General features: G+C 45.6%; 1 protein-coding gene across 3 annotated transcripts in view; it reads left to right on the forward strand.

Annotated features, from left to right (window-relative positions):
- The window catches only part of SERPINE2 (serpin family E member 2), a 70,814-nt gene that overhangs the window by 28,077 nt on the left and 18,884 nt on the right, over positions 1 to 23,853 (forward strand). For 2 of the 3 annotated variants that reach the window (XM_086365771.1, XM_086365761.1), the window contains exons 2-4: positions 12,322 to 12,602; positions 15,652 to 15,879; positions 22,988 to 23,185. In XM_086365771.1, coding sequence (XP_086221897.1) covers positions 12,344 to 12,602; positions 15,652 to 15,879; positions 22,988 to 23,185 — 685 coding nt within the window. In that variant the 5' untranslated portion in view covers positions 12,322 to 12,343. Of the gene's footprint in view, positions 1 to 11,062; positions 11,185 to 12,321; positions 12,603 to 15,651; positions 15,880 to 22,987; positions 23,186 to 23,853 lie in introns of those variants that run through there. The other variant, XM_086365755.1, reaches the window with a different exon arrangement.

Consider the following 23,853-nt stretch of genomic DNA (forward strand, 5'->3'; position numbering starts at 1 on the left):
GATGGGGGTAATAACTGGTTACTCCTGCTTTATGGGAGGAACATCAAGGGTGAGCCGCAGCAGAGGGTGGCTCGGGCTGGTCCTCCCGCGGTGCAGGAGCACCTGGGCCTGCTGTTAACGCCTTCCGAGCTGCTCCTTGCAGGGGGCTCGGGGTGACATGGGCACCACCCCCTGCTCCAGCCGCAGAACTTCACAGGCTTGTAGAAGAGCCCGATTTGATAAGGCGGCTGACAGGCCACAGCTTTATCTAATGGTAACACAAAGCTTCCCGTCTGGGATTCCCAAAAGGGATGGGCAGGCTGCCTTCCTCCCCTAGGTAGAGAAGCCTGGGGTCCAAAGTTCCAGGGAGAGTCACTGTGACATTTGTCGCTTTGATAAGAAACAAGTCTTGTGATCGGACTGAAGCGTCGATTCTAAGTTAAGGAAAGTCAGTCATGACACACGAGGGAAGAGTGCACATGTGTGCTTTTTTGTGCTGGAACAGCCTTCTTATCCTCAGCACAACTAACATTTGGGGCTGGATGACTCTTTACAGCGGGGAGCCGGCTCAGGCAGCGTCCCTGGCCTCAACCCGTGAAAAGCCAGCAGCACTCCCTCCCATGTACAGCAAACCCAAACATCTCCGGACCTTGCCAAATGTCCCTTGGGGCAGGGGAGGGGGGCAGTGTCACTCCCCCTCCCAGTTGGAACCACGGCCCTAGAGGAACAAGCATTCTGTTCAGTTCCTGTGCTCTGTAGAGCTGTGGTCACTTGTTTACTCTGAGTATTTGATGATTTAAGCACAGGACAGAGAGGTAGAAAGAAGGCAGTGTTTCTTTACTCTTCCCTCAGCTGACCCTTTAAACTGCATCCCAAGAGTCAGCATGATAGACTGGCTAAATGTGTCAGTTTTCAGACATCTCTTCACCTTGTATGATCTGTATGAGCTGGGAGGTTTATTTAATTTTTCTGGGCAGAATGGTGTATGTAACCTCCCAGGCACTTACAGCCCACTAAGATTGTGGGCTCCAACTCGCAGTGGCAAGCCTCTGAAAATAACGGGTACATAGAGTTAACATCAAAGCACACAGAAGCTGGAGGAAAAGGGCACAGAGCTGCTAAGAGGTCACCCACAGTGTCCCTCCCTTGGAAATTTAGGTTGCAGTGACCATTGCTGTTGCAATTATCTATTGCAAAGAATATTGTGGTGATTTTGCTACGAGAAACAACTCCACAGTGAACCTTTTTAGGCTCAAATCTTTTATAATTATTATTGTTACTTTAAGATTGAAGAGCTCTTACTGTTCCAGTAGGTATACACACTTTTAAGAATTTTCATACCAAGAATTGTTTTTCAGAAAGAATTTTATCAATTTACACTTTCAGCACTTACTGTTCACTCTTTTTTTTTTTTTTAAGCAACAAGTCTAGAGAGCATTGATTTCTGACCTATGAATTGAAGACCTGTAGACGACAACAGAGTTATTCTCAAGGGTCAGAAAAGTCATGTTCCTGGTCTAACTTTCAGTATAGACTGAATAAATAATATCTCAAAACATGATTGTCTTAAAATGTATCAAGATGCTACTATATATAAATAGAAATAATTTGCATTTTAATGGTGTTTATGGATTCATGGTAGTATTTTATTGTGTCTTTTCACCAATACTAAAAATATAATTAGTCATGAAGCATCCATAATACTTTTCTTAGGTCTCAAAAATGTGCTGCCTTGTTCTAAAGATTGAGAACCACCAGTCTGTATCACTCTAATATTTTAGGCTATTGATTAGAAAGTCATCCATATAAACTGTTGTGTCTTAAAGATTTGTCAATAAGGAAGTCTATAGGACTTGACATCACATGTAAAACATTTAATGGCCCAAATCAGCAGCCTAAAAAAACATCTCACACAACCATTAAAGGTTTTTTGGAACATACTTACCTGCCTCCCATGCTCAGTTGCTCAGTCTTGTGAAAGTCTTTGTGGCCCCATGGATGTAGCCTGCCAGGTTCCCCTGTCCGTGGGATTTCCCAGGCAAGAATACTGGAGTGGGTTGCCATTTCCTCTTGCAGGAGATCTTTCTGACACAGGGATAAAACCCACGTCTCCTGCATCAGCAGGTGGATTCTTTACCACTGCACCACTTGGGAAGCCCTACCTATCTCCACTCCCACCATATAAAACCCCTTCTTTCTCTTATAAAGATTTGGGAACACACCAGCACTGTATTGCTCTGTGTAAATAGTCTGGTGGTGGTTTAGTCACTCAGTCGTGTCTGACTCCTGCGACCCCATGAACTGTAGACCGCCAGGCTCCTCTGTCCATGGGATTCTCCAGGCAAGAATACTGGAGTGGGTTGCTGTCTCCTTTTTCGTAAATAGTCTAAAGAAGTTGTAAAGATACAGACAGGGCTCTATTAAGGTGGAAGTATTGTTTGACCTGTTTTCTTAGCTCGATCCTTGAGACTTTCTTAATAGCTATTGAAATGAAAATCAGAGACTGTTTGAGCATCAAGGGAGATGAAACAACATTTACTGAGCCCCCTCCTCTGAGCCAGGCACTGTGCTCGGTCCTGTCTGCCTTTCTGTTGTGCAGATGGCATTCCCATGACCACCCTTGAAATTTGATTTCTAATACAGTAAACGAGAAAGCTGAAGTTGATAAAGATTGTGACTTACCTTGGATCTCTTTGTTAGTGGATGGTAAAACTGGGATTTGAGCCTTAGATAAATTTACCCTGACACTTAGAGGAAAAGAAAATAAATGTCTCATTATCTTGTATTTTAAAAATTGGACAATTCTCAATTTTTAAGAAAAGAACCATAAAAAAAGAGATGGACAACTAACAAAACCCCAATTACCTTCTTTCTCCTAGCCTTTCCCTTTCACCCCAAAAGAGATTTCAGAATGAATGGTGTGTGGATGAAAGGCACTTGGATGTCGGTTAGAGTGTACTTACAATGTGTGTCTCTTGGTTGAAGGAACCTTTTAGACGCTGATGCCATACATTTCTGTGGCTGAACATTTCTTTCCTGGGTATTTTTAGGTTCCTTTTTGGCAAAGGGAATTAGTGTCACAGATCAAGCATCTGCTTTGAAGTCTTAAAAAATTTAAGAAAAAATCCAAAGAGGTCTCTCTAAGCCTCTCTCCAGTAACCTGAAAGGAGACATTTTAAAACCACCAAGCTGCTGTCACTTTGATCAGCTGGCATTTCCTGTTTGTTCTCTTAAGTCTTAAGAATGCTAACTCATTCAGATAACACTCCATACCTTCCCAAGAAGGATATCAAGATGCCCTTTCGTTTTGCTTGTTTATCTAATTTTCTATCTTAAGAGAATGTGGTAGATATTTGGAAACGAGGACAGATTCTGGTGGCCATATATCAGTAATGTTTGTAGAGGTTTGAGGGACTGGAGTCCCCCTCTCTCCATCATAGGACCAGACTTAACCACAGTTACTTGTGCTTTAACAGCTACAGTCACTTTGCAGACACGGACTTCACCTCCGTAGAGCAACTCCTGAAGTTCTCCAGGCTGCCTCTTGCCAAGTACCCTTACCAGTTGGGCCATTGCCTGTTGGCAAAGCATTGGTGAGAAACATTGGCCTGATGGCTAGGCAGCACAGTCCTACTTCCGGCCTCTTAGAGGTCTCAGTCCGGCAGCCCAACACCTTTCCTTCACATTTACTTCTTTGGGAAGCTCTATCAAGAAATCTGTTGGGAGATGTCATGATTCTAATATAATCTGATGTGCTGTTCTTTTTCTCTACCTCCTGTAGCCCCCTGCTAGAAGAATTGGTTAATCCAGAGGCAAATTAATGAAGGGTCTTAGTTTCTAAGAACCAGGATCCTAGAAGCACTGAAATCAGAAGGATATTAACCATTTCCAGTTTCCTAATACTTGAGAATATGTCAGTGTTTATCAAGGGGAGGGAGCTGATTGTCATGCCTCCCCTCTCCCCCTCATAAACTGGGGGACTCTCCTTGTCATGCTGTGGGCCAGTTGTTCATTCTAGGAGCTTGCATTGTTAGGGTCTCACTCAGGATGGGGTTGATCCAGGAGACTTACCACCTCCACATGAGAGTGATCCGTTTTAATTATCCTAGCTCAACTTCTAATGCCCAGCTCATACCCTCATCTTCTCAGCATCCAGGACTATAAGGGCTGTATAGCCCTGGGAAGCAAACCAGTTCACATGTAAGCAATCTGTCTTCCATAATTTGAATTTTAATATTTGGCTGTAGTCCAGAGAGAGATGTAAATGGATTTTGTATTTTTCCATATTGTTGTTGCCCAGTATCCCCACGGTTAATTTAGGGTTTATTTGATCAGGATACTAAGATTGTGGTCTCTAAATACTGTCTCCCACTAAAAGGAACCAGAGTTCCCTAGAGAAGTATCTGGTTCCAACTGGGACAGGAAGTATGTCAAACAAGCCTAGAACATCTTGCCAAACCAGAAACAAGGGAGCTATTGAGACTGCAGGGTCATATAAAAGGTTCAGGGGCCAGCCTGAAGAGGCTTGTTCTGAGCACCAATAAAAGTAATAGTATCTCAGTCAATCAAAAGCCTTAAAATATGTTGGAAAACATGCGTTCATAATTATACTAAGCAAACAAACAAGGAAACCCCCTCTGGTTAACATTAAGAATTCTGGGTAACCAAGTCATTATTTGGAGAATGATATAAGGAATGGATTATTGCCTTTGCTATACAAACTGAACCTCAAGACAACCAAATTTAGTTGGTTATGGGAAATTTCTTTTTACAGAAATATTCCAACTAATAAAGAAAGAAAGAATTACAACAGCACCATTTGGCAAGCCGTAATAAAACAATGCACTTAGGCAATGATCATGAGTAAGTGCTAACATCACAAAAAAGACACAGACAGCCTCTGTCTCCTGATTCCAGCCCCTTGTACAAAACCTCTGTGAAATACTCTTTCAAAAAAAGAGATTTAAATCTGATCAGCCTCTGGAGCAGAAGTTGGCAAACTTCCTGTGAAGGGCCAGGTAGTAAATGTTTCTTGGCTTTGCGGTCCAACGGGGCAGCTGTCTGTTCAACTTGCTGTAAGAGCTTAAATGTGACCAGAGACAAAGCAACAAAGCGTGGCCAGATCTGACCCAGGAGTTTGCAGACCAACGTTCTAGGTCCAAGTATGGGTTTACAGAAAGGAAGGAAGACAGAGGAGCTTGTTAAACAGCATCACATGAATGCAGTTAGCAAAATCTCAACTGGGAAATGATGGAACAGACAAATTGGTCTCTTCAAAGAAAGACTTCCCCAGGAAAAAGTTAAAAATAAAGTAACTAGGGAAAGATTTTTAAAAAGACAAGAGACATGTCAACCAGTTGCCAGGTATGGAGCTTATTGAGATCCTGATTTAATTATTTAGATCCTGATTTAAATAAACTGCAAAAATGGAAGACAATCGGGGAAATTTGAACACTGATTAGATATTTAACATAATAAATAGTTATTAATTTTTGAGGGGGATAATATGTGTATGTATTCCTTGGGTTTAGAGTATGTATTGAAAATACTTTGAATTATATACTGTCTAGCATTTGCTTCCAAAATAATCTTTGATTTTAAAAGAAAATAAGCCACAAGTTAACAGTTATTTTATCTGGATGTTAGGTATTGAGGATTTATTTTTGCATATACTTGAAATCTTTTATGACAGAAAGATTTTTAAAATATATACATTTTACCAAATACATCACTTTAAACATATTTTGGAGAATAAGAAGGGATGGAGCATTTTTTATTAGACACTCCTGTGTCCTCTTAAAACAGATGGGAATCATCTGCCTAAAAGTTGGCACCAAAAGTCTTTCCAGTGTTTTTCCCCCAAAACTGTTTATAGACATCTTATTTGTTATTTTAAATAGACTCGGCAGATATTCACATTATTCATCATTTGAGCTCACAAGTATATTACTTATCATTTGCTCACATGTTATATGTAAAAGATGTTTTGTTAAAAAAAAAAAAAGGAGAGAGAGAATTTATAAGACTGAAAATAAGCTTCATCTTTTGTGACCAGCTCCACTGGTCCCCCGTTGTTTAACTGATGAGCGATTGCAGGAATCTGGCCACAAGGCCTTTCCACAAGGGAGGTAATGTGAGTGACGGCAACTGGCGGGGATGAGGCGGTGGGGTGCAGTGGGAGCCAGGGATGCAGAAAAGCAGGCGTCAGCTCCAGGGGTGGTTGCTGTGCGGGATGTCTGCCGTGGGAATGAGGGTCCTGTGTTACCAGATGCCCATCAATTTTCCTTTTTCCTGAGAAGAACTCTACATCTAGATTGTATGTGACATCTTCTAACTTTACTGGCCTGTTAGGAACCAGGCCGCACAGCAGGAGGTGAGCAAAATGTCTGTATTTACAGCCGCCCCCCATCACTCGCATTACATCCCAAGCTCCGCCTCTTGTCAGAGCAGCCGTGCAATGGGTTCTCACGGGAGTACTAACCCTACTGTGAACTGTGCATGCAAGACAGCTAGGTTGTGTGTTCCTTATGCAGGTCACCCTAAAACCATCCCCCCACTCCCATCTTCGGTCCATGGAAAAACTGTCTTCCATGAAACTGGTCCCTGGTGCCAGAAAGGTTGAGGACTGCTGGCCCGAAATATTTCTAGAGCACCTTGTATTCCAGACCAGACCCTCACATGGCTGGATTAGACCTCAGGGCCCTAAACGAGAGCCTGAGGGCATGGGGCTTCTAAAGTGCTCTGGCCCTGCTTTCTGTGAACTTCCAGTCTAGTTGGGAGGGAAAAAAATACGTGAAAAACAAAATGAGAGGTGCAGATAGAAAATGCTGTGGGAATTCAGAGAAGGGGGTGGCTAGTCCCATCGGAGACAATAAGGGAGTACTTCCCACAGGCCGTGGAAGGAGTTGGGGGAAGCTCTGGTGTGCTAGGTGGAGGGCCAGGGAGAGAAGGAATGCCGCAGACAGGGGCAAGAGCAAGACCCAGCCACGGGAAACCAACCGTTTAAGAGAAGAGTTGGGGAACTTTCCTGGTGGCCCAGTGGCTAAGGTGCCACGCTCCCAATGCAGGGGGCCCGTGTTTGATGCCAGGTCAGGCAACTAGATCCCATGTGCCACAACTAAGAGTTTGCACACTGCAACTAAAAAGGATCCCACAACGAAGACCAAAGATCACATGTGCCACAACTAAGACCCAGGGCGGCCAAATAAATGTAAGAGATTTCGGCCAGTGGCCCTCCACGACCCACCAGGGAAGGGTTTTCAGGCCGAGATAGTGTTCTGCACAATCAGATGAATAGTCAGCAAACAGTGGGAAGCATGGCACTGAAATTTGGCTGAGCATGTGAGCTGCACATTGGAGCCATCGTCTTCCTAGAAGTGATGGTTGAGTCACAGGCCCTGTAAAGAGTGTGTTTCTTTAATGGCTGCCCTTGATAGGTGGTACATTTATATAGGTGGTACATTTATATAGGTGGTCAGAGTGCTCTCTGGGTCTGGCACTTGCAAGACTGATGGTGGTTTAGTTGCTAAGTTGTGTTCAACTCTTGCGACCCCATAGACTGTGGCCTGCTGGGCTCCTCTGTCCATGGGATTCTCCTGGCAAGAATACTGGAGTGGGTTACCATCTCCTTCTCCAGGGGTTCTTCCCGACCTAGGGATCAAACCTGCTTCTCCTGGATTGCAGGCAGATTCTTCCCTGACTGAGCCACCAGGGAAGCCCTGTTTGCAAAACTGCCAACCCATTATTTACAACACTGTGTGTGCATGCGTGCTGAGCCGCTTTAGTCGTGTCCGACTCTCTGCAACCCTACAGACTAGCCCACCAGGCTCCTCTGTCCATGGGATTCTCCAGGCAAGAATACTGTAGTGTGTTGCCATTTCCTCCTCCAGGGGATCTTCACGACCAAGGGATCAAACCCATGTCTCTCGTGTTTCCTGCATCGGCAGGCAGGTTCTTTACCACTAGTGCCATTTGGGAAGCCAGATTTACAACACTAAATCTCACTTAAAGCTCAAAAACATTCCTCACTCTGGAAAGGAAAGGTTTGAAGTCAGAAACAAGAAGTTCATGGGGAAACAGAAGCCCACATTTGGAAGGATATACCTATAATAATGGGCTTCCTTGTGGCTCAGCTGGTAAAAAATATGCCTGCGATGTGGGAGACCTGGGTTCAATCCCTGGGTTGGAAAGATCCCTTGGAGAAGGGAAAGGCTACCCACTCCAGTATTCTGGCCTGGAGAATTCCATGGACTGTTGCAAAGAGTCGGACATGACTGAGTGACTTTCATTTTCACCTGAAATAATGGCTTTATTTATAGGTTTGTGATCTCCCTACAAGAATGGCTTAAAGTAGAGACTTTTCACTACTATGAAAAGATTATTCAAGAAATGGGAGCCTGGTGGGCTGCCGTCTATGGGGTCGCACAGAGTCGGACACAACTGATGTGACTTAGCAGCAGCAGCAGCAGCAGCAGGATCGTCCATATTGATGCTGTGTAATACATTTGGGCGACATCTTTATTCCTTCTTTTACCTGAACATTTAAAGTGTGATTTCTTTCAAAAAAATAAAATAGGATGTTATTATGTTCCTCCCATAATGAGAATCTCTTCCTTCTAGAGAGTAAGCATTTCAAAGCCTGATAACTCTAACAGTTATTTCATGTAAAAGACTGTTTGAAGATGAATATGTATTCATATCAGGAATGTTATCAGCCGATAGTAATGTTTGGATTAATACTCACTGTCCTGGCTACAGAACTTTGGGAAGAAGTAAAAGCTTAATCTTAGACACGCGCACAAGCCAGGTAAGTTTAGACAGCTGAGCATTTAGCCTATGAAACTGAGGCCAAGAAGAAGTTCTTCCCAGAACATCAATCACAAACAGCTCTGATTCCAAGTTCTGCACAGCCCCGGACCCTGCCGCAGTGTACTGTTATGAAACTACACACAGACATCTCTCAAAAACTTCCCAACCCAAGGAACCAAGAAAAACACCCCTGGCAGATTTCCCCCACTTTATAATGAAACTGTTCTTTTAGCTAAAATTCACGACCAAGCAAAATTCTGCTAAATAAGGTGGCTGTTTATTTGGGAGACAGTCTTTGCTGATTCCAAGACCTTGGAATGTAGCTTTTCCTGGTTACTGATCCTGTCTACCCGTTTTACAATCTTCTACATAAATCTATAGTGTTTGGGTAAATCAGCTTTAAGCTATTAGAGGCTAAACCAATTTGGTGTCCTTTCTGAGTATGCAGATTCAAATATTTGCTAATCCGGGAGAATTTTGTTGGGAGGTTTGGGGAGTATGGATTATGGCACACTGAAGGCAGCTGCCAGAGTCCACCAAAATGCAAGAGTCAACAGTTCAGATTGATTAAGTTGGTACCAGTCACCGGATTTGGCCCATTTGTAACAAAGATGGTACTGACTATTTTATATTTATGCTGGCTTTGTAGTATCTCAAAGGTTAAAGCAGATATTTATTTCCAGAAAAAAAAAAAAAAAAAAGAAGGGAGGGAGAGGGGATGGATACAGTGTCTAATGTTTAATTTTTAGATGCATTGAGTAAAGCTTCCATAGTCAGGTTTGGGAAGCTCTGCATTGTCAACCAGCCCCAAAGAAACTCAGAGGATTGTTGTGGTATTAGAGCCGGTCCAAGGTGCCAAAGTCAGACTAGGCCACCCTGGCCATAGGAAAGCCCTGAGTGGGAGTGTATGTAGGTCACTTACATGTTTTGAATTTAGACAGGCTGTATTTACACTCATTCTACAGTTAAGCTCTGAATGTTCTGAATTTTTTGTAATGTGCTTGTTTCCCAATATAAAGAATATTCCACCATCACCTTTCACTGATGGCCTTAGTGGTTCACCTTGGGGCCCTGCGTGTTCGGTGGGGAGCAGGTGGGGAAGTAGTGGGTGCCTCTTCCCACTCCAGTGCATTTTACTCTGTTGGAAAATGTTTGAAGCTAAAAGTGAGTGAGGCTCAGGACTAAACAGAATCATTTTCTTAGGACTTCCCTGGTGGTCCAGTGGTTAAGAATCCACCTGCCAATGCAGTGGACAGGGGTTTAATCCCTGGTCCAGGAAGATTCCATGCTGTGGGGCAACTAAACCGTGTGCATAACAGCTGCTCAAGCCTGCGAGCCTAGAACCCATGCTCCACAACCAGAGAAAGCCTGTGTGCAGCCAGAGAAATATAAATAAGATACATTTTTTAAAAGGAATCATTTTCTAGTCATGCTCAATAACATTATTTTGATGCAATGAAAAATAACAAAAATAGAACGTATATAAGGCATTAAGTTTAATCCCACATGCATTTATTGAACACCTACTGGAGTGGGGAGCAGGAAAAGTAAATAGAGAGGAAGGCAAGAGAACACGGAGCTCCCCAGGTGGCTCAGTGGTAAAGACTCCATCTGCCAATGCAGGAGATGTGGATTCAATCCCTGGGTTGGGAAGGTCCCCTGGAGAAGGAAATGGCAACCCACTCCAGTATTCTTGCCTGAAAAATCCCATAGACAGAGGAGCCTGGTGGTTGCAGAGAGTCAGACACGACTTAGTGACTAAACAAGAACTAAGGGAACACACATTCCCGTGTTGCCTGATGCTGTCCTGGTTCCGTTTCCTTCCCTGGAGCACATGGACACTATTTTCCCCTCCAGGTTACCTCTGCTAAAAGGCTCCCCTCAGTCTTATTCTCTGAAGACACACACTCTACCTTCCCCATGCAAATATGCATAGTGTCCATGGTATTCTCCAGGCAAGAATACTGGAGTGGGTGCCATTTCCTTCTCCAGGGGATCTTCCTTCCCGACCCAGGGATCAAACCCTGGTCTCCTGCATTGCAGGCAGATTCTTTACCATCTGAGCCACCAGGGAAGCATGTAACAGGAGGACCAGTTGTTTCCTGGAGAAACTTGTGCCCATCAGGAGCTCAGATCTAGGGAGGAGCCAAGTTAGCCACACCTTGAGTTCTGTGCTGGTTTTACCAGTTGTCACTTCCAAGTTCTTGTTTAACGAGAGTATTTGCTTTTCCATAAACACATGTAAATTTCATACCTCTTACTTGTCACAGCCAAAGAAAGTTCAGCAGTAATCAAGGAAGAAAGCGTATTTCAAAGGAATCACCACAACTGGCAATATCTGTAAACAATGCCGTCTTCACAGTTGCTGAATTTGCCGATTGCTCTGCCCTCTTGCAGGTTTACATTTATTTTCACTTAAATTTAGTTTCATTAAGCATTCTTTAGTTAAGAAAATCATATGCTTATCGTAAAAGTCATGTATGTGTAGTTAATAAGATAATCGCAGCAACCTGAGAGATTCACTCCTTGTTTCAAACCCTCCAGTGGTTTCTCACGACCTGTAGAATGAAATGCAAGAGCCGGACGGGGCTTGACAAGCCCTTCAGAATCTGGCCCCTTTTGCTTCTTCACCCCCTCCCCGACCCCCCCTCCCCATGTCCCTTATATTGCAGCCGCATCAACCTCTGATAACCCATCCTCTGCCCCTCCGCCTGGCACATCCTTTCCCCTGATCCGCACTTCTTCTGGTTACTCTGGCCTTGGCACGTGTGTCCCTCTGCAGAAGTGACTTCCCTGCCCATCCAGGCCCATGCTGCCCCACCCCTACTGCTTCCTTCACTTACATCACCATTCATACTGTCATGACCCTGCTCCCTCTCTGTAATGACTCTATTGCCTCCTGGTTTTCTGTGTCTCCTCTGGAATATAAGCTCCCGGAGGGCAGGGCTCATGGCCATTTTCTTTACAGTCTGTGCTCAGCACTTAGACAAGGGCCTGGCACACTGCGGGTGCTCAGTAAATATTGGTATGATGGGATGAAGGGTGGTTACGAAAAAGAAATAATGATTAGAGTCGTGTTTGCTGCAGTCTTGGGACCAGCAAGTGGAAGTTTCCTTCCTGTAGCTCCCCATCCCCCTCACAAAATATAAAGGAAAACAGTTTCATCTATGCTGTTCTATCTTGACTATATTAAAGATCTGCAGTTACACTGGATTTAATAAATCATAGCCACCTGGGTACAGAGTTGTTTTGTTGTTGTTAAGTCGCTGAGTCGTGTCTGACTCTTTTTGTGACCCCTAGACTGTAGCCTGCCAGCTCCTTTGTTCATGGGGTTTTCCAGGCAAGAATATTGGAAAGGGTTGCCATTTCCTTCTCCAAGGGATCTTGCCTATCCAGGGATCAAACTTGTGTCTCCTGCATTGGCAGGCGGATTCTTTACCACGGAGCCACCAGGGAAGCCTGAGTACAAAGTAATTCCTCCATAAATGTTTGTTCAGTATAGAACGTAAATATTTTCTCTGTCTCCTCTTTCAGGTTGTCCTTGCCAGAAGGAACCATGAATTGGCATTTCCCCTTCTTCCTGGTGGCCTCCGTGACGTGGCCCTCTGTGTGCTCCCAGTTCAACCCTCTATCTCTGGAGGAACTCGGCTCCGACACGGGCATCCAAGTTTTCAATCAGATCGTCAAGTCCCAGCCTCATGACAACATCATCATTTCTCCGCATGGGATTGCGTCCGTCCTGGGGATGCTACAGCTGGGAGCGGATGGCAGGACCAAGAAGCAGCTCACCACGGTGATGAGATACGGCGTGAACGGTGCGTGTGTCCGGGCCTGGCTGTACAGGCGTCCCGGGCAGGAGGGCCCCTTGCTCAGCCAGGAGGGGTCTCGCTAGTGCACCCTGGGCCTGAGGACCAGCCTCCTCTAAGGGCCAGTGGCAGCGCTGGGGCTTGGGAGAGCTGGGCTCTGGGCTTTGCTCTGCAGCTGTGGGGCTACAGGCAGGCACTTGATCTCTGGATGCTCCTGTTTTCTCATCTCAAACAAAACTTCCCATCTGCCCCACCCCAATGGTATACAGGGCTCAGAATGCATTATGGCTGTGAATATGCTTTTAAATCCATAAGCTTGGGGAGGTAGGTGGCTGTGACCATGGAGGGCAGCAGCAGGGAGCCTTGTGCTAGGGAATCCATCTGCGTCTTCACTGGTGGTGGACACATGAGTCTCCGTAGGGGATGAAATTACAAAGAGCTGCACACACACACGCACACACACACACACATGCATGTAAAACAAGTGCGTGGGAGCCTGGGCCAGTGGCAGTTTTCTGGTTGTGGGTCTGTATCCTACCATCATGCAAGATACTATCATTGGGAAATTCGGGTGAAAGGTAGAAATATACAGGGAAAAATATATGGTGTTGCAACGTCCTGTGACTCTCTCACTATTGCAAAATAAAAAGCTTGATTTCTTTTTCAAGTAAGGCCCGATAGGAATGGTTTCGTTTTCTTGAAGGAAAACCCTGTTTGAATTACCTGCCTAAACTTAGGAGCTTACATCTCTAAGCGTTGTCACTCAGCCTTAGCTCAGGTTTTCTTACCTGAGTCCCCATCCACCACCTCCTCCAGGGCATGGGGTATGGGGGGCAGCGCTGGTCTTTGGCACCAGCAGGCACCGTGACCTTGAACAATTCCTTTCTCACGTCTGGTTCTTGGTTGCTTTATTGGGAAGTGAAGGTGCTTTCCCACCCACATTCTTCTATTCCCACTTGCCATCAGGTTCTAGGAGTCTTGACCCTGTTGACACTCGGAGCAGAGGAGAGAGATGGGGGTTTGGGAGCTTGAGTGCCTCCCTCTGCACCCCAGCTTGATTCTTCTCTAAGCAGCCTCCTCTGGGGCCACCAGCCCCAGAGGCCTACCCGCCCCCGCCCTCCCACGCTGGCCCTCACTCTTGTTTACACAGCATGAAACCTCCTCTTGAGTTGCAGTTCGTTCACCTGTTGGAAGCACAGGAGGACTAAATGCTTGGAACACACTGTGCTGCCCTCGTTGGAAGCCCACAGAACTCTTGGTGATTTATAACTTCAGAGCAAACCACCCATAGGGTTCTTGGCCTCTCCCAGGGCCGGCCAGGCCCTGCCAGCCAACACCATTTTAAAAGAGCAACTAGATTCTTGTTTGTTTTCCCGCCAAGCCACATCCATGTCAGGTAGTATTTCTAAAATGTTGACAATATCGGTCGGTGGGCAGCCTCCCCTGACCGAAGTCAGTTCACACGACAGACTCATCCAGGGGAGCCCGGGTGGGCTGTCAGGCCCTGGTTTGGGCTCAGCCTCTGTGAACTCAGAATGGCAGTACGTGGGTTGTGGAGGGGGGTGAGGCAATCCAGGGCAGGGGAGGAGGACTTACCCTGACCTTTTCTGAGGAGGGGGCCGGGGCCGGTGGAGGAGGCTGTGCAGCTGAAAGGAACAAGTGCCAGGATTGGGCCCTGGCGGCGGCTGGTCCCTTCATCATACAGGGGGCCTGCCCGCTCCTGCTGGGCCCGCCTCTCAGAACCCATGAGGGGTGGGGTCCCCAGAGGCCTCACAAAGGGCCGGACCGTGGGGCTCTCACCTGCCCTTTTCCAGAGTGACCGTCAAAGTGACCCTGCTGGTTGTTTTAGAACAGTGTCATTTTGAAAGGACCCCAAGTGAGTTAGACGGATCTGTAAGTTGAGCTGTCTTGTAGGCACGCATTTCATCCTCTGTGACTTCTTTCCCTCTTTTCCATGCCCTGAAACCAGATGGAGCGCATACAAGACACTTGTGTAAAATAAAGCTTAGTGAAAAGTGAAAAGTAAAGTTGCTCAGTTGTGTCCTACTCTTTGTGACCCCCATGGACTGTAGCCTACTAGGCTGCTCCGTCCATGGGATTTTCCAGGCAAGAGTACTGCAGTGGGTTGCCATTTACTTCTCCAGGAGATCTTCCGGGCCCAGGGATTGAACCCGGGTCTCCTGGATTGTAGGCAGACGCTTTACTGTCTGAGCCACCAGGGAAGTCAAAAATAAAGCTTATGTTGCCATAGAATGAATCCCCTTTGTGAGCTTGGTATCAAGTAAAAATCACATTGTTCTTGGATGGTGGTGCGTGGCAGTTTTTCATAGTCTTTCTGACGTTTCTTGATACCTTTTTTTTTTTTCAAAATAGAGACAAGAAATTGAACTATTAAATCTTTGTCAGGAAAGGAAATAGCGCTTCAGAAGAAAGAGAGACAGATTAGGGAGAGTCCTTGGGCTGATTCCCCCATGGGTACATAACTGACGAGGGTTCCAGTCTCCCTGTTGGCCTGGTGCCAGGAACCTCTTCAGGAGAGCGAGGCCTACACGGGGAAGGTGTGGAGAAGCCCAGGGAGAGGCCTGTTTTCAGGCAAGACGTACAGTTGATCTCGTTTGTCTGTGTGCTCAGTCATGTTTGATACTTTGCGATCCATGGACTGACTGTAGCCCGCCAGACTCCTCTGTCCATGGGATTTCCCAGGCAAGAAAACTAGAGTGGCTTGCCATTTCCTTGTCCAGGAGATCTTCCCAACTCAGGGATCGAACTTGCATCTCCTGCATTGGCAGGCGGATTCTTTACCACTGAGCCATCTGGGAAGCCCGCAGTTGATCTTGAGGGGTTGTGAATGGTTATGTATCATTTTCCACCCTCCCCTCTTTTCTTAACAGGAGGCCACTGAAAAATCAGATGATTTAGTCTCTTGCTCCTCATACTCATCTTTTTTATTATACTGTTCTTATTTTCCATACTACAGATGATATATTTTTTTTTTTTTAAAAAAGAAAGCCTTGAATTCTTATGGAAATATCTCTGCATTTTCTCCTTTCTGCTTCAGGAGTCGGTAAGATGTTAAAGAAGATCAACAAGGCCATCGTCTCCAAGAAGAATAAAGACATTGTGATGGTGGCCAACGCCGTGTTTGTGAAGAACGACTCTAAGATGGAAGTGCCCTTCGTCACGAGGAACAAGGACGTGTTCCAGTGTGAAGTCCGGAACGCGAACTTCGAGGACCCAGCCTCCGCCTGTGCGTCCATCAACGCGTGGGTCAGGAACGAGACGCAGGGTGAGTGGCCACGGGTCCCAGGGCGAGTGGGGGTGGTTTTCTGCTTTGTGGACAGAGGCGTGAGTTAGGCTCTGAGACCCTACCTGGGGTCAGTGAGTCCAGCGGCCTGTCCGTGGTGAAAGCCCTGGACCCCACTGACTGCACCATCCTTTCCCTCTTAGCAGCCCCACGGCTCAGTCTTCTTCCTTCCCTTTTCCTGCTGTGGGCACAGCTCGTCCCCACCCCCACCACCGGGGACTTGTCTCCCTGTGGCTCAGGGACCAGGGCAGAATACAGCTCCGAGGATTCTTTTTCTTCCTCGATGCATCTCATCTCCAGGTCCCTGCCCCCAGGCTCTTGTCTGTTCTGCAGATTTTTTTTGCTTATTTCTTCCTACTTCTATACTTGCATCCCCCTTGCCCAGAATTTGCTTCTCAGCCTGTAAGGTTCGGGACTGAGCCCTCCCCACACCTTCCTGCTTCTCTTTATTGAAGTATAGTTGATGTACAGTATTATATAAGGTACGGTGTACAGTGTAGCAATTCACGGGTTTTAGAGGTTGCACTCCATGTATGGTTATTACAGAATATTAGCTATATGCCCCGTGCTGTACAATACATCCTTGTAGCGTATTTTCTACATAATCGTTTGGACCTCTTGGCCCCCTGCCCCTGTGTTGCTTCTCTCCTCCCCTTCCTCCCCTCTCGCCTGTCATTGCAGGAAGTAGGTGTGTTGGTGGGTTGTGGTAGGCATGTGCTTACACGACTGTGCGCTTCATTAGATACAGCACGTCCACCGTGATGGTCATTTGTGCATGTGTGTCTCTTCCCCCGTGAAACTGAAGAAATGTCTGACATCAGTGTTTTTAGCCTGTTCACATGTGAAGTGCAGTTTCAGGTGGAAACATTCAGGAGGTGGGATAGGCACAGAACAACAGGGAAAAGTTAAGGCTAGAAACAGAGATTTGGAAACCATCTTTCACAAAGAGGGGAGTTAAGGTCATGAGAGTGGAAGCAAAAGAGACTCAAGAAGGAGAATAAGCCCAAAGAGGAAGCTTGGAGAAACTCTGTCTCTTCCAGTCACATCTCTCAAAGCACGGTTCCAGCCTCAGAATGGCCCGGGGCATGTGTTTAGAATTCTGATCCCTGGACCCCCAGTCTGCTGAGGCAGAAGCTCTGAGGCAGGGGCCTAGCCTTCTGCACTAAAACAAGTTCTCCCCTAGTCTCCCTCCAAACTTGTCAAGGCAAATATTTGCAAACCACATGAAGGGCTAGAAAAGATGCTCCAGAGGGTGGAGGAGAGCCAGGGTGGTGTTGGTAAACCTGTGCCATCCCTTCTAAACAGGACCCTGCACGGTGCAACCTAGGCTCCCTTCCTGAAACCACGAAATGATCAGGAGACCAGCGAGTGGGAGGGGATTAGTGTGACTTCTGAGCCTGTAGGACTGAGAACAGAGGCAGGAAGCTGATGGCACTCAGATACAGAGTGGCTGTGTGATGTGACATGTCAGATCCCACCTAGTCTTCTCCTCTGCTGTGTCCTGGGAGCAGTAAGTCCCTTAGGATGCCACCCGACAGTTTCAGGCCATTTTGAACACACACTGACTCAATGCATTGCTCATAGCATCTGGGGAAAGGAAAACAGTAAGGCTAAACAAGTACTCTTCAACCCTGCAGACCTAACACTAGCTGTCAAAAAAAGATTTTCATACTCTCTTGAAGTGAAATGCATAGCTCCTGTAACCTATGCACACATACATAAATTTTAAAAAATTAATATAATGCCAAGCTGTAATACTAGGAAAAACAAAAGTAGTTTATGGATGTAGTTCAATAGGTAAACCCTTGGGTACAGCCACCCCTGAATATGCAACAGAATCTTAGAATAAGAATTGACATGGGAATTGACATTCACACTGACTGTGAATTGACAGCCACAAAAGCAGAGTCAGGCCCACTCTACTGGTGACATAAAAACCACAGGCTGTGTTGCCATCACTGATGCAGTTTTTTTCTAAAACACTGCAAAACTCTTTGTAAATTTCCAACCAAAACAAGTACAGGCCCTTCTTGGTTTGCGTGGTCATCACTTTCCTGGCAAATTCAGTGTCTGTCAACAGTACGCAAAATATATGGCAGAAACCAACACAATACTGTAAAGTGGTTATCCTCCAATTAAAAATAAATTATTTTAAAAAAAGATACTTTGTGTTTACCAGCAAGAAGAGTGAGGTTCTGGGCTCAGACGACCTTGAGCAGGTTTCTCAGCAACATGACTCTGCAGCGGAGTGTTGGAAAGTTATGCCAGAAGCAGGACCGTTCACGGTGTGGGGCTGTTTTGAACATTACAAGACAGGTAGCATCTCTGGTCACTGTCCACTCAGCCAGAAACACTCCTACAGATTTTCAGACGGCCCCACTCAGAGGCACTTGGCTACATGCGAAGTCTCAGAGAGACACTGGAGGTGAATCAGCCCACGTGTGGAAGACCACCACGTGGAGATGACAGATCCTGCCCTGCAGAGGGTGGGGGAGACTTCCCAGTGTGCCAGGGATATGGTGACGGCTTGCCTGGGACACCCTCTCCATGGCCTCGGACCCAGCCACGCGGGCCCCCTCCCAATCTCTCGGCCATCCTGTCTCCAATCACAGACACCCTCGTGCATCCTGCTTCCTGGAATGCTTTCTCTCCCCAGTAGCCCCTGGCCTGTTCATTTCACACTATCTCATGAATGGCATAGCCCTTACAAGCTTAAGTGCCTAGTTTGAATATCAGTTCTGCCACCTACTGGCCGTGTAACCTCAGGCCGGTTACTTAACCTCCCTGTGCCTCAGCATCCTCCTCTGTAAAATGGGGAGATGATATAATAGTGGTACCGGACTTCCCCGACGTCCAGTGATTGGGACTCAGTGCTTTCACTGCCGAGGTCACGGGTTCGATCCCCGGTGGGGGAACTAAGATCCTGCCAGCCTCATGGTGCAGCCAAAAAAAGAAAGACGGAAGGAAAAAAAAGACAGTGGTGCCTACTAGAATTCTTGTAATAACATTAAGGCTGTTATGGGAATATGAATAATACTCATAAGGCATTTAAAGTTGACACTTTAGAAATAATGTTCAGCAAATGTGAGCTATTTTTACAGCTGTGGGTTCATGTAATACTTCCTCAAGGAGCCCACCCATCCCTGATCTCACTGACCAGATCGCATCCCCCTCTTACTTGCCCTCACATCCTTAAGTATCCATGCTTTTACTGCAGGATATTTATTACAATTGTATTTCCAAGTCACTTATGTCAGCCTCCACCTCCCTCTAATCTATAGCTTTTTGAGGGACAGGGTTTATTTTTGTTTTGTTTTCTTACCTAAAAGAATCCCTGGCACATGGTAGGCAGGCATCAAAGAATGAATGCGTGGATAGATGATGGATGCATGTTCATGACAATTATTGATGGCAGGTCCCTCCTTGCCTCTAAACCATGCATTTTTTTCTTCTTATTTCTTTGTGCTCCCTTATTATATCTCAGTTCTACCAGTAGCAGTGTTCTTGTTTAATTGCTAGGTTGCATCTGACCCTTTTGTGACCACCCCCCCTGCCCCGGACTGTAGCCCACTAGGCTCCTCTGTCCCTGGGATTTGCTAGGCAAGAATACTGGAGTGGGTTGCCATTTCCTTCTCCAGGGGAATTTCCTGACCCAGGGATTGAACCTGTGTCTCCTGCATCGGCAGGCAGGTTCTTTACCACTGAGCCAGCCTAAACCTAGTGGCCGTAAGAGGCTTTATCTGTCTCAGGAAAAAGGGCAGAAGAGATTGCTCCAGACTCTTGGTATGCACCGACAGAAGAGTGAACGTAGCGTCTTAGGTGTGATTTTTCAATAATTGATGACAGGGTGCTTGCTCTTGTACAGCTCACAGTTTAGTTGAGGGAGACAGATGTTACATTTGGTTAGAATAAAATGCTGCAGTGTAACAATAGTGCTGAGCATTGGGTTTTATGGAAACTCCTGGGAGATGGGAGGAGGGTCAGACAAGAGTTGTAAGAGGGGACCATTGAGCTGTATCTCAAAGGTATGTAGGAGTTGGACTGGATGGATAATGGTCCCAGCGAAGGCAAGACACAGCTATTGGGAAACCAACTTGCTGGAGCACAGAATTCTCACTTCCTTCCCACAGGATCCAGTGTTCACAGAGGCCGCTTGCATAGAAAAATGGCTATTTATAGCGCTTGTGTTCTTGCAGATCCTGCTATAAGGGGGCGTTGGCGCCCCCTGGTGTAAGTAAAGAACAGTGATGACACTGACTGACTTAAGAGAACCCTGCGGGTCAGGGTATCCATCCTGGTGTGCTTCTTAACCATGACTCACATAAACATCTGTTTATTGTCCATCTGAGTCTTCTTGAGCTTCATCTAAAAGGACTTAAAGCTCTCTCTGCTGAATTAGATAGTCTTGCTTCTTCAGAAGCTGTTGGTTTTATTCCCACCGTTTAAGGTATTGTAACAGGCATTTATATTAGGTACTTTTTGGATTAAAAGCTACAGTGAACTCATTTTTAATAGTTTTGGTATTAGTGATCTCTCTTAAACCTGTACACACTCAAAGAGACAGATACACACACATACACAGGAGCACACACACACCAACACACAGTTGAATCTTTATACGCCAAGCAAAAGGAACCTAAATGAAAATCCAAAGCTTCAGGCAGAGATGGCACTTGAGGGGGATCTTCATGCATTCACAAGAGCATCCTGAAACCACAACAGCTATATTTGCTCCTTCACTCCTGCACAAACAAGCTGGACCACCCCGATGTCTTGTGAAGAGCTCTTCCTTAACAAATAGTTTTTTCGTACAGACAGACCCTGGTTCTTTTTAATCTCTGTAATATGAGCCTAGACGGATCCCTGACCCATCAATATAGACACCGATTTTAGTCCTACCTCTTCTTTAAGTAGCTTTGTAATAACCAGGGATTCCAAACTAATGCTCCACATTCCTAAAATCTTAAGAGAAATTAAGCATTTAGCTTTGATAACATTGCATAGGCTGAAATGTTCCTTTATTTTTAACTGGGATTAAATCAACCCAAGAGTTAAAACAAATCAACATGACACCAGTTTATCCTGTACCAACCAAAGCCCTCAATGGCAGTCATACATGTCAGTTATTATCAAACACAGAAATGAATTAATGAGTATAGCTTATGAGGATAAGTAAAATGTTCTTATGGAGAAGGCAATGGCACCCCACTCCAGTACTCTTGCCTGGAGAATCCCATGGACAGAGGAGCCTGGTAGGCTACAGTCCATGGGGTCGCTAAGAGTCGGACACAACTGAGCAACTTCACTTTCACTTTACACTTTCATGCACTGGAGAAGGAAATGGCAACCCACTCCAATGTTCTTGCCTGGAGAATCCCAGGGACGGGGGATCCTGGTGGGCTGCTGTCTATGGGGTCGCACAGAGTCGGACACGACTGAAGTGACGCAGCAGCAGCAAAATGTTCTTAAAACGGGCTTATAGGGAATTAGTTATCACATCAGATCACATAAGTCGCTCAGTCGTGTCCGACTCTTTGCGACCCCATGAATCGCAGCATGCCAGGCCTCCCTCTCCATCACCAACTCCCGGAGTTCACTGAGACTCAACATCCATTGAGTCAGTGATGCCATCCATCCATCTCATCCTCTGTCGTCCCCTTCTCCTCTTGCCCCCAATCCCTCCCAGCATCAGAGTCTTTTCCAATGAGTCAACTCTTCGCATGAGGTGGCCAAAGTACTGGAGTTTCAGCTTCAGCATCATTCCTTCCAAAGAAATCCCAGGGCTGATCTCCTTCAGAATGGACTGGTTGGATCTCCTTGCAGTCCAAGGGACTCTCAAGAGTCTTCTCCAACACCACAGTTCAAAAGCATCAATTCTTCGGTGCTCAGCCTTCTTCACAGTCCAACTCTCACATCCACACATGACCACAGGAAAAACCATAGCCTTGACTAGACGGACCTTTGTTGGCAAAGTAATGTCTCTGCTTTTGAATATGCTATCTAGGTTGGTCATAACTTTCCTTCCAAGGAGTAAGCGTCTTTTAATTTCATGGCTGCAGTCACCATCTGTAGTGATTTTGGAGCCTAGAAAAATAAAGTCTGACACTGTTTCCACTGTTTCCCCATCTATTTCCCATGAAGTGGTGGGACCAGATGCCATGATCTTTGTTTTCTGAATGTTGAGCTTTAAGCCAACTTTTTCATTCTCCACTTTCACTTTTATCAAGAGGCTTTTTAGTTCCTCTTCACTTTCTGCCATAAGGGTGGTGTCATCTGCATATCTGAGGTTATTGATATTTCTCCTGGCAATCTTGATTCCAGTTTGTGTTTCTTCCAGTCCAGCGTTTCTCATGATGTGCTTTGCATATAAGTTAAATAAACAGGGTGACAATGTACAGCCTTGACGTACTCCTTTTCCTATTTGGAACCAGTCTGTTGTTCCATGTCCAGTTCTAACTGTTGCTTCTTGACCTGCATACAAATTTCTCAAGAGGCAGATCAGGTGGTCTGGTATTCCCATCTCTTTCAGAATTTTCCACAGTTTATTGTGATCCACACAGTCAAAGGCTTTGGCATAGTCAATAAAGCAGAAATAGATGTTTTTCTAGAACTCTCTTGCTTTTTCTATGATCCAGCGGATGTTGGCAATTTGATCTCTGGTTCAGTGTTCTTGTCTTGTGCTTTTATCAGATATATTCCTTTGATTATTTTTGATGCTATTATAAGTGGATTTGTTCTCATTTTATTTTTTAATTGGTCATTCTGAGTGTACAGAAACAGAGATTTTTAGTATGTTGCTCTTATATCCTACAACTTTAAAAGAATTTCTTGAAGAAAAGTTTGGTGACTCTAAATAGAGGGTCTCTGAAGTCTTTTCTAGTTCACTGATTTTTAATTTTTTTTTCAGCTTTTAATTTTTAGTGAGGAAAACAATTAGAAGGACAAGAGGATATTGTGAAAGGTCTTTTAAAAATCTTTGAATCTTAAAACTTGTTAGATTTTTTCATTCCCCCTGACCCCTCAGCTGCCTTTGCCCGCTAATGGATGGCCGGTCCCAAGTGTCCTCCATGTCTGTTCTCTGCCTGCACAGGTATGATCGACAATCTGCTGTCCCCAGATCTTCTCAACGGCGTCCTCACCAGACTGGTCCTGGTCAACGCAGTGTATTTTAAGGGTTTGTGGAGATCACGGTTTCTGCCTGAGAACACCAAGAAGCGCACATTTGTGGCAGCTGACGGGAAATCCTACCAAGTGCCCATGCTGGCCCAGCTCTCTGTGTTCCGCTGCGGTAAGTTCACCCTGGGTGAGGCTGTGTTGTAGAATGTGCCAGCCATGGAAAGGCCCTTGAGTGCTGTCACTAAGTTCAGGGGCAGTCTGCCTTCTCAGTTTTTAAAAAGCACAGGGGAGGGGAGGGCAGGATTTTTTAAAAGCTCATGGTAAGTCTTGGCATTATTTACAAAGGTTATGTATTACTGTGGGCTTTCCTGATGGCTCAGTGGTAAAGAATCTGCCTGCCACTGCAGGAGACGTGGGTTTGATTCCTGGGTTGGGAAGATACCCTGGAGAAGGAAATGGCAACCCCCTCCAGTATTCTTGCCTGGAAATCCCATGGACAGAGGATCCTGGTGGGCTACAGTCCGTGGAGTCATGAAAGTGTGGGACACCACTTAGCGACTAAACAGCAACATGTATTAGTATGTAACACATGCATCCCTTTTAGGTTGAAATTTAAGGATAAAAGGGCAATTTAGGACCCAAGAAGTATAAATGGACAGTAAACGTATGAATGCGTTGTCAACTCATCATTAGCAATCTTACATTACCAAATTAAAAATGAAAGTAAAAATTAGATTTCTTTTCCACTGATCAGATTAGCAAAAATTGCAAAAGTTGACAAGGCCAGCCCAGTCATGACTCTGGTGTGCGGGCACATGGGCGCCCTTGAGTGCTGTGGGG

This window comes from Bos grunniens, chromosome 2 (genome assembly GCF_055505025.1).
Source record: "Bos grunniens cultivar Pamir isolate PY7600 chromosome 2, Bosgru_T2T1.0, whole genome shotgun sequence".
In the NCBI taxonomy this organism is placed as follows: domain Eukaryota; kingdom Metazoa; phylum Chordata; class Mammalia; order Artiodactyla; family Bovidae; genus Bos; species Bos grunniens.